At 55.4% G+C, this 9,404-nt stretch overlaps 2 protein-coding genes across 2 annotated transcripts in view; one reads left to right on the forward strand and one right to left on the reverse strand.

Moving 5' to 3' along the window:
- MVK (mevalonate kinase) overlaps positions 1–2,157 on the forward strand; it is an 11,307-nt gene extending 9,150 nt beyond the window's left edge. Inside the window, exons 8-9 of the mRNA XM_017734696.1 lie at positions 235–388; positions 696–2,157. Of these exons, the coding sequence (XP_017590185.1) occupies positions 235–388; positions 696–847 (306 nt within the window). The 3' untranslated portion in view covers positions 848–2,157. The remainder of the gene's footprint in view (positions 1–234; positions 389–695) is intronic.
- Positions 1–9,404, reverse strand: part of MMAB (methylmalonic aciduria (cobalamin deficiency) cblB type) — a 66,640-nt gene that overhangs the window by 14,689 nt on the left and 42,547 nt on the right. Inside the window, exons 2-3 of the mRNA XM_017734723.1 lie at positions 8,516–8,636; positions 4,424–4,427 (exon numbers count right to left, since the gene is read on the reverse strand). Of these exons, the coding sequence (XP_017590212.1) occupies positions 4,424–4,427; positions 8,516–8,636 (125 nt within the window). The remainder of the gene's footprint in view (positions 1–4,423; positions 4,428–8,515; positions 8,637–9,404) is intronic.

Genomic DNA, 9,404 nt, shown 5'->3' on the forward strand with positions numbered 1-9,404 from the left:
TCTTGGGAGGTGCAGGAGCTGTGGTACCCCTGTCACTCTGCAAGTCGTGAGGGGGGACTGGGGCACATGAGCAGCCCAGAGCTCAGACTCTGGCCTGACCTTGCTCCTGGTGCTGGTGGCCAAATTTCTGCAGAGATGAGGTGGTTGTGAAGGGTGGGAAAGCAGGGCTGCCACTGCTGTAAAGAGCCTCTATCGTGATGTGTGCTCATCTCCTCTCTTTGTGGTTGCTTTTAGGAATTCTTTGACATAAACCAACACCACTTAAACGTGCTCGGAGTGGGCCACCCCTCCCTGGACAGGCTGTGCCAGGTGACAGCGTCCCACAGCCTGCACAGCAAACTGACCGGGGCTGGCGGGGGTGGCTGTGGCATCACCCTGCTGCCACCAGGTCAGTAACAGCCCCTTGGGCATCCTTGTCTTCCTCACAGCCCTGGGGGGTCAGGTTTGGGAGCAGAGGAATCACTGCCAGCCCAGGTCTGGCTCTGGAGGGATGGGTGGGATATGTCCCAGCACTGCCTGGCACTGTGGGTTGCAGTGTGTCATCCAGAGCCGATTCAGAGTGTTCATTTATGTGTGTCAGCCCCTGAGGGCGCTGGCCCGGTGCCAGGGGCTGTGTTTGGAGGAGCCATGGCCCTTTCCCTCTCCCTGCAGTGGCCGAGCTGACTCGCTGGCTGCTCTTGCCTTGCTCTTGGCAGACACCTCCCCTCTGGCCGTGGAAGCAGCCAAGCAAGACTTGTGTGCCTGTGGATTTGAATGCTGGGAGACCAAGATCGGGGCCCCCGGGGTGACCCTGCACTCCTGCTCCTCTCTGAGTGCCCAAGTGCTGCACGCGCTCACCCAGAGCTGAGCTGCTGCCTCTGGCAGGACTGAGCCCTTGGCACCATGTCCTCAGAGCTTTGTGTGCCCAGATGCCTGGAAACTTCTTTCCCCTCTCCTGTGTGGCTGAGGGCCTCCAGACGTGGTTATGGAGCCAGTTTGGGGGCTGGTGTCACTGGGATTTGGGGCTGCCATGGGGACCTGGGAGCACCCAGCCAGTGGTGTTAGACCAAGGCTCTCAAAATCCTGGTTTCAATTTCCTTCCTCAACTGCTGTGCTAATCCCAAGGGGCAGGAGGAGAGGGGCTTGGCTGGATTCCAGGGTGGATAATGACACTTTGCTGCTTCAGATGCATGTGGTGTCCATTCCCTCATCCCTGGTGTCCCGTGGGGGCTGGCAAGGTGGATCTGCACGGTGCTTTGACATTTTTGGGTGAAGAGCATCTTTGGCAGCTCAGGGCTTGATGCTCAGGTCTCTGTTTCTTCTGGCCTACAATTCCCAATGAAGAGCAAACCTTTAATACAGCTCTTCCCTGCTACCAATTAAGTGTTGGGTAATTAAAATGCAAGATAAAGCACAATTCTGGTGAAATTACTGGCTTTCACTCTTTTCCATAATCTCTGCCTGGGCTGATAAGCAGAGTTCTGTAGTCAGACTCTGGTTTTTACTCACATGCTCAAGGTCTGGCTCAAACAGCACCTGCAAGGAAGGCAGCTCCAGGCTAAGGGCAGGCTTAAAATTCCTCCTTGTAAAAGCTGTTCTCTCACACTTCAGTCTTGAACCAGCACGTCCCTGACCCTGCCTGGTGTTGGGTTTACTTTGGTGTAATTAAGTAGGGGAAAGAAACCCAAACCACGTCCTCAAAAGCTCACCGTAAGTTGCAGTTGACAAACTCTAAAACCTAAATGCATTTAGACTTATTACACAAATGTAAATGCATTTTTTACTCCTGAAATTTTAATGAGCTTTGCCACAGAGTGAAAGGGAAGTGGCTGAGGTCAGAATCTCTGGGAGTCATGAGCTGACTCTGAGGGACTGTGGTCACTGCAGTACCTGCCAAAGGGGTTTTATCATCGCTCTGTTTGTCTGGGGTGGGTTTTTTAAGTGGGTTTTTAAGTGTAGCTGTGTTCAAGAATCACTTCACTCAAAGCTGAGTAATGAATTGGCAGAGGTGGGGAACTTGCCTTCCCCTTCCAGCCCAGGGCTAAAAAAAATCAAGTGGGAGAAGCTGAGATGTTCTAGCTCTAAACTCCCAGCATCATGGTGACCAGCTTTAGTTCCCCTGATCCCATGTAAAACTGTCTCTGGTTTTAATAAATCCACTTTTTTTTTATGTGCAAAGTGTTCTTTGATAATTATGCTGGATACAAAAGGAAAAAAGCACCTTACACTGCTTCAGGAAAGCAGGTCTCAGATGCTGCCTTTCTACATGTCTAATTACAATTCCAATTTGCAGCTGAGAGCGGCTTTACACTAATCACAAGTCAGAAAGGCTGATAAATAATTTACCATTTTCTAATACAGTGTAATCAATGTGAGGATCTGGGAGTGTGTTGACTTTAACCACTTACATGTGTCTACTTTGTGATGTTGGCACAAAGAGATGCCAGATCCAGCACAGGGAACTTCCCTTCAAAATAACGTGTCTGGGGCTGAGCCTCGTTGGCTCTGAGGGCTGGGGGCCAGAACTGAGGGGAAATTCACAGAATCCCAGGATCATTCAGGTTGGGAAAGCTCTCCAAGGTCATCGAGTCCAAGCTGTGCCCAATCCCCACCTGTCACCCAGCCCAGAGCACTGAGTGCCACATCCAGTCCTTCCTTGGACACCTGCAGGGATGGGGACTCCAGACCTCCCTGGGCAGCCCCTTCCCATGCCTGACCACCCTTTCCATGAGGAAATTCCTCCTGGTGTCCAACCTGAACCAGACACCTCTGCAGGTTTCCTCCAGCAGCGCTCATCCTGCTCTGCTCCGTGCCAGACTGAAAGTGCTGACATTCCCGGGGCAGGGAGGGTGGTGGCAGGAGGGTGACCCAGACTGGGGTCTATAGGAAGGGCCCTGGGCCAGGGCAGTGCTGGGATCTGCCTTCCCTGTGCCACAGGGCTGAGAACTGCTGAAGTCAGCAGCTGGAGCCAGTCCCAGTCTGTTGGAAGTGAGCACAGATTCCACGTCCATCTGTGAGCACGGGAGTGCCCATTCCCTCCTTTCCAAACGCTTCCTTCAGCAGCTCCATCAAAGGCTTCGCAGGGGCATTGCTACACCCAGCGGGATAACCCGAGGGATGGCTGGGATGTTCCTGACCCCACCTTCCACACCTTTCACTTACACCAAGTGACAACCTCCTGCTGTGACTTCCTGAGCCCTGGGACACAGGGCCCCCATCGCTGCCCCTCCTCAGCCCGGGCAGCTGCTGCCGTGGGACTGATGCTCCACGGGGACACGGAGTGGGGCAGAATGAGGCACAGCCCTGTCTCTCCCGTGCTTTGCTGCTTTGGGAACAAAACTGAAGCCTGTGGAGCGTGTTCTCCCCATGGATTGTCCCCTCCTCTCCCAGGCCCCCCGCGGGACGGATGTGCAGCAGGGCAGCGATTGCTGCTGAAGGATTAGCCTGGTAATTTGGCTAATTTTTCTTGAGCTTCATTTTTCACATTACGAGCTTTGCAGAAAGACTAACGAGCCTGGCTTTGCCTCTAATAGCCAGCACAGGGACGGGGAGGGGAGGCTGTGCTCCAGCCTAAAGGAGGGACTGACTGAGGAATTGCGGAACGTGGAGGTCCGGTGAGAGCTGGGGGTCACCGCTGCTTAGTGACAGCGAAAAGGAAAACACTTTATATAAAAATACCTTTTAAAATCTTCCTTTTCCTTCGCAGCCGGTGCCCGGGGCAGCATCGCTGCCGGGGTGTCTCCCCCCATCCCTGGGGAATGTCCCAGTGCCCCGGAGGGCTCCTGCCCTCCCCGGCACGTCCTCCCCTGAGCCGGGACCCCGGCGCTCCCCGGCCGGCCCTGGCAGGCACAGATGGTATTATTGTTTGTTTGCGCTCCGTGTCAGCAGTGCCTTCTTTCTGCTCCGCTGAGTAGATGCAGAGGAGGCAGTGACATTATTGGAGATCACGGAGAGAGCAGGAACAGGGTCAGGGAGAGAGAGGAAATGTCAGCGCGCAGCCACGCGGGGCTGGGGGGCTGCTCACACCCCTCGGGGCTCCCGCTGCTCCCGGGGTCCCTCCTGGGGACAGGGGGTGGCACTGGGGACACCTGCGGGGCCAGCGCCGTGTCCTCGGATATGCCCAAAGGGTTTGGGGGGTGTGGGAGTCCCCCAGGGCGAGTCGGGACCCCCCCCCGAGCCATTTCAAAGGGCGATTTGTGCATCTGGCACCTCCCTCTGCAGAAGGGCTCTCTGCCCCCTCTGCCTCCCATCCCCAGGGATTTCGGGGCTCTCCCATTCCCAGGGCTCGTGGGGAGCCCGTCCCCCCCCATCCCTCTCCCCTCCCAGCACGCTGAAGGTTTTGAAAGTTAAGTATTACCGTCTGCTTTGTTGTTGCCTAACTACGACAGACAAATTGAGAACTAGTTGTCAAAATGTCAGTGCACAACAAATCAACATTCAAAATGAGTCTCAGCGCTATGTGGTGTATAATTAAAAAAAAATCCTTTTTAGAAATTTCAGCAAGCGTTGGCTCTGCTTTATATTTGTCTGTGTGATTAATAAAGGCAGCTAATTTTCAGACTTTAAAAACAGCTAGAAAATAGCTCCTAATTACATATTAGGTTCCAAGCGGCCCCCGCTGAGCGAGGCTGGTATTGGTGGGCCAGAGAATTTGGCAGGGGCTTAATTACATTCTGAGCATCATCTAATTTTAGTTAAATGTAATGTAATCAGCAGCAGATGTCTGAAATAAAATATGAATTATGAATATGATGAAATTTCATTCTTGAATAAAAAAGTAATTTGCTATTTAGTTCATTAAAGTCGCAGAGGTTTATTAGGGAGCAGGTACACGGTGTGGCTGGGTTCTATTAAAATGGTATTTCAGAGGGAGTAGGAAATTGCATTAAAGGTGCTAAAATATTCTGCCAGGATGCTGTGCCGGGTGGCAATGAACGTTTACAAAAATAACGGAGCCCCTGGGCCGGCGCCAGCCCCCGGCTCCTGAGCTTCCTTTTACGCAAGGTGACGTCCCACATCCTGGGGGAACCCGGGATGGGCCTGCACCCCTCTGGGTGTCCCGAGGGCAGCTGGGCTCTCCTTGCTGGTGGGCTCGAGTGTTTCCCCTGTTACTTCACAGAATCCCAGGATCATTCAGGTTGGGAAAGACCTCCAATACCATCGAGTCCAAGCTGTGCCCAATCCCCACTTTCCCACCCAGCCTGGAGCACTGAGTGCCACGTCCAGTCCTTCCTTGGACACCTCCAGGGATGGGGACTCCAAACCTCCCTGAGCAGCCCCTTCCCATGCCTGATCACCCTTTCCATGAGGAAATTCCTCCTGATGTCCAACCTGACCCTCCCCTGGCACAACTTGAGGCCATGGGGACAAGATGCTCTGGCACACGTTGAGCTGGGCTCCCTGTGCCTTATTCCAGCTTGGCCAGGAAAATGAAGCCTCAGTTCTTCCGTCAGCTCTGTGACCATGGTGGATCCTCCCGGGACACCGTCTCCTGGACGCTCTCCCTGCAGCAGCATCTGCAGTTTCAGCTCTGAAGTTGAAATTGCTTTTCTCTATCCCTCAGTGGCCCGGGCTGACAGATAAGCATCTCCTGGCGAGGGGGAAGGATGGCGTGTTCATTATTTCCTTGTATTACAGATCCTGTCATTTTAATCCTTCCTGGATGCTGGGCACCAGCTCGAGCCCTGCCCGCTTCCAGTGTGCTCTCCAAGAAAACCCCGTGGCCGATTCATCCTGCATGGCAGGAAATCCCAGGGCACATCCCGGCAGCTCCGGTGATGCTCCAGCACAGTCCTGGTGCCGGCACAGCCAGGCTGCCACGCTCACTGGCGTGGGTTCACCGTCCTCCCTCTTCTATTCATCAAGGGCATGACAGCTAAAATTCATTTGAAGATGAAGAAAGTGCCGGCTAATCCTTTCTGGGAGACAGTGATAGACTGGCGGCTCGGGAAGAATTGCACAGCAGTAATGAAATTAGGCTAAAACTGCTGGCGGATAGCAGATAATTGCCCTTGTCTGTCACAAGGAATAACATCTCCCAAATCCAACACAATGATTGTTAAAGTTGCAGGAATTTATTTTATTTATTTTAGAGGCTCAGGCTTGGCTTTCCGAAGGTCTTTCCCAGGAAAATAAAGGAGCGGGAGCTGCGCGCTCGCCTCTCGCCTTCCCCGGGCGCTTCCGCCGCGGCGGCAGCTCGTTAGCCCTGACGAAGCAGCATCACCACGATGACAAGGACACCCCTCTGGGCCCACTCCCGGGGAGCGGGAGCTGAACCAGCCGGCACAACGAGCTGCTGGAAGTGCCGGGCCATCCCCAGCTCCCGCTGTCCTTCTGGTGCTTTACAGGAGGAATCCATCCGCCAGCACCGGGTGCTGCCTGGTGCTGGGGCAGGTCCCGGTGCCACGGTGGCCACACAAGCCCCGGCCCCGTGTCCGGGCTGACCAGCAGCCATTTATTTTGTAATTGATAGGACGGTGGTGGCCCAGCGCGGGTGAGTGACTGCGCCGGCCGGCGACGGCGATGTTTTATCCGCTGGGGCTGGCACGGGTAATTTACTGCGCCCGGCAATAACATATTTCACTTCCCGTCTCCCAGATGAAGATTACTTGTGTTTGAAAGTGCCTGAACATACACTCAATTCTGCTTAAACGCTCGCAGCCAGCCGAGCGCGGCTTGGCCCTGCGCCGGGGTGGCACAGGGATGAGGATGGGGACAAGGATGGGGGCAGGCTGGAGCGCAGCCCGTGCTCCCTCTGGAGCCGCTCGAAGCGCTGGGGAAAACCCCCCGCAGCAGCCGGCGCAGCGGCTGGAAATATTCCATCCACCTTCCCTGACATTTCGTCTGGCCGGGCGAGGAGCTCCGTGGCATTTCCGAGAGGGCCTGGGGAAAGGTCAGGGGGTGGAAAAGGTTGGCAGGGTCGGTGCTCCCGCCTCGTCCCGAGGCTGCTCCTGATCCCCCCCTGGAGAACTGCGGCACAGGCACCGCATGGGCTGGATATCCCTTCCAGTGCTGGCAATGCCACGTCCTGGGATGCCTGAGCCACCTGAGAGATGAGTCGGCACCGGCAAGGGGGGGTTCATGTGTGCACCCCCAAAAAGGCCCTGTGACAGGCAGGTGTGAGAGCAGGAGCTGGGGCTGCAGGGGTGAGGGGCTCAGAGCGATGGGGATGTGAGGGGGCCGTGCTGCCAGGGCTGGATCGCATCCAGCTCCTTCCCTCCCCAACAGCTCCGGGTGGGCTCTGGGCAGAGCCGAGCTGGGGGTGTGGAAGCCCAAGGCTGACCCCGCTGACCCCCTGGGCTCCCGGGTGGGGTGCTAGACCCAGTGCTGCCGGTCCTGCTGCCGGTGCTGGCACGTCCCCAGCGATCCCGACACGGTGCTGCCGTTAATGGATGCTGATGTGTCACCCAGCCCATTTGTCTTCATTTGGTGCCAGCCGGCAGCCGCGGGGACGCGCCAGGGCTGGGCACAACGCCCTGGAGCCACAGCTGGCACAGCTCGGCACGGCTCAGCCCGGCCCAGCACCGGGATGAGGGGCTGGCATGGCTGCTGCAACCGAAAGTGGATGTTGATGTCCAATCCTGGTCGCTTTGCAGGCAGGGACTGCCAGCCTGAGAGCCCGGCAGGGCTGGGGACACCTTCCTTGTGTGTGACACAACCTCTGTGTGCCACAGTGCCCAAAAGCCGGTGTCCCACGGGAGGTGGGCATGGATTTGGGGGCATGGCAAGGCAGGGACCAGACGGGCTGGCCCAGAGGTCCCTCCAGCTCCCTGTGGCCACCCATGGCCACCATCATCCTGCCTCAGTGGGGGATGGCGCCGCCGCCACCGTGTCCCGCCGGATTCGGGGATGGAACCTCTCCGCTGGAGCTGGGTAATTTCTGATTAAGGATTACTGTACCATCGGCTTCGGTTTGATTGCAGATGTTTTTAATTATATCGTATAAGATCGTATTATGTAATTGCATTTATCTGATTGAAGCCTTAATTGTAGGATTTCATAATGGTTTGACTGGGTAAATACACCGTCGCGTCTGTTGTCCCCCACCGAAAATTAGGTGCTTCATGTCTTTATTGCATTATCCTGGAGAGGAGCTTAAATTGGGAAGGAAGGAATTAGGAGAGAGAGAAGAAGGGAAAGGCGAGTTTGTCGTAGGATCGCGGAATCCTGGAATGGTTTGGGTTGGAAGGGACCTTAAGGATCACCTCGTTCCAACCCCGTGCCATGGACAGGGACACCTTCCACTGGACCAGGTTGCTCTCCCATGGACACCTTCTTTCTCCTCCCAATCCCAGAGATCGTGGTCCCCTTTCCTGCCACAGCCACCTGGGCTCTGGAGGCACCAGCAGCCACCAGAGCTCACCCCAAACATCCCCTCCAGCCGGGCATCCCAGGGGCAGCCGCTCCTCCCCAAGCAGCTGAGGGATGGCAAAAATTCCATTAATGACACTACACAGCGAAACAACTGGAGAGCTCTCCACCTTAATCCCCTAAAAAAGCACTAAAGAGCTGCTGGCAAGGGGGGTCTGAGCTGCACCTCCCGCCCTCGGGGGGGGTGTCTGCGCCTCCCCCCGGCAATTAAGGGAAGGTTCAAGGTTTTGCAGGAGCCTTTTTCCCAGGTGTAATCCGCAACATGTGGTTCCCACGGAGCCTCCTGCCTAATGGGTTTAGGATTACGGGAATATGCACAAATCCAGTGGCTCGCTGTCACTCCGCTCGGCGTACTAAGGTGATTTCATTAGGATTTAGGTTTAGAGAAAAGTCTCTCTCTCTCTCCCTCCGCCCCTTCTCTCCCCTTAATATTATTTTTATTCAATTACATCAGCAATTCATGAAACTTCAAAGCCGTTTCATCAGCGCAACCCGAACGCTGCCGGATCGCGCTTGAAAGCGGGGAAGAGGAGGAAAACATAAGCTGCTGCTTTAATGGAATTACTGAAAGGGGCTTTTTAATTAAAAACAAAGGTTGGGCTGAGGTCTATCCATAATTCAGTGCCGCTGGATGTAATATCTGCCGGTGGTTTAATTTTAATAAATGTATGTATTATTAACGGTGGGATCTATATTTTCCAAGCCCAAGGAAGGCCCAGCTGTTCCTGCAGCAAAGGTTGTTGGTGCCACAGAGGGCACGAGGGGACACTCGGTGGCCACAGGACAGGGGATGGGGACGGGGATGCTCCCAGGGACCCCCTGGTGCCACAGGAACTGTCACACCCCTGAGTTAATTACCAGCAGCACCTGCGTGGGTTATTCAGACAACTCCAGCCCCTCTCTTTGATGATTTCCTCTTAATTAGCCTTTATTAATGAGATGTGACCTCGCCCAGCGAGCTGGTTCCTCGCTGCCATCTGCCCATCCCACGCCGGGGTGGGACAGGGCTGTCCCCAAGGCCAAGGGCAGCCGGGCGGTGGCTGGGGGGAGGATGG

The sequence above is a fragment of the Corvus brachyrhynchos genome, unplaced genomic scaffold (assembly GCF_000691975.1).
Source record: "Corvus brachyrhynchos isolate BGI_N302 unplaced genomic scaffold, ASM69197v1 scaffold114, whole genome shotgun sequence".
Classification (NCBI taxonomy): Eukaryota; Metazoa; Chordata; class Aves; order Passeriformes; family Corvidae; genus Corvus; species Corvus brachyrhynchos.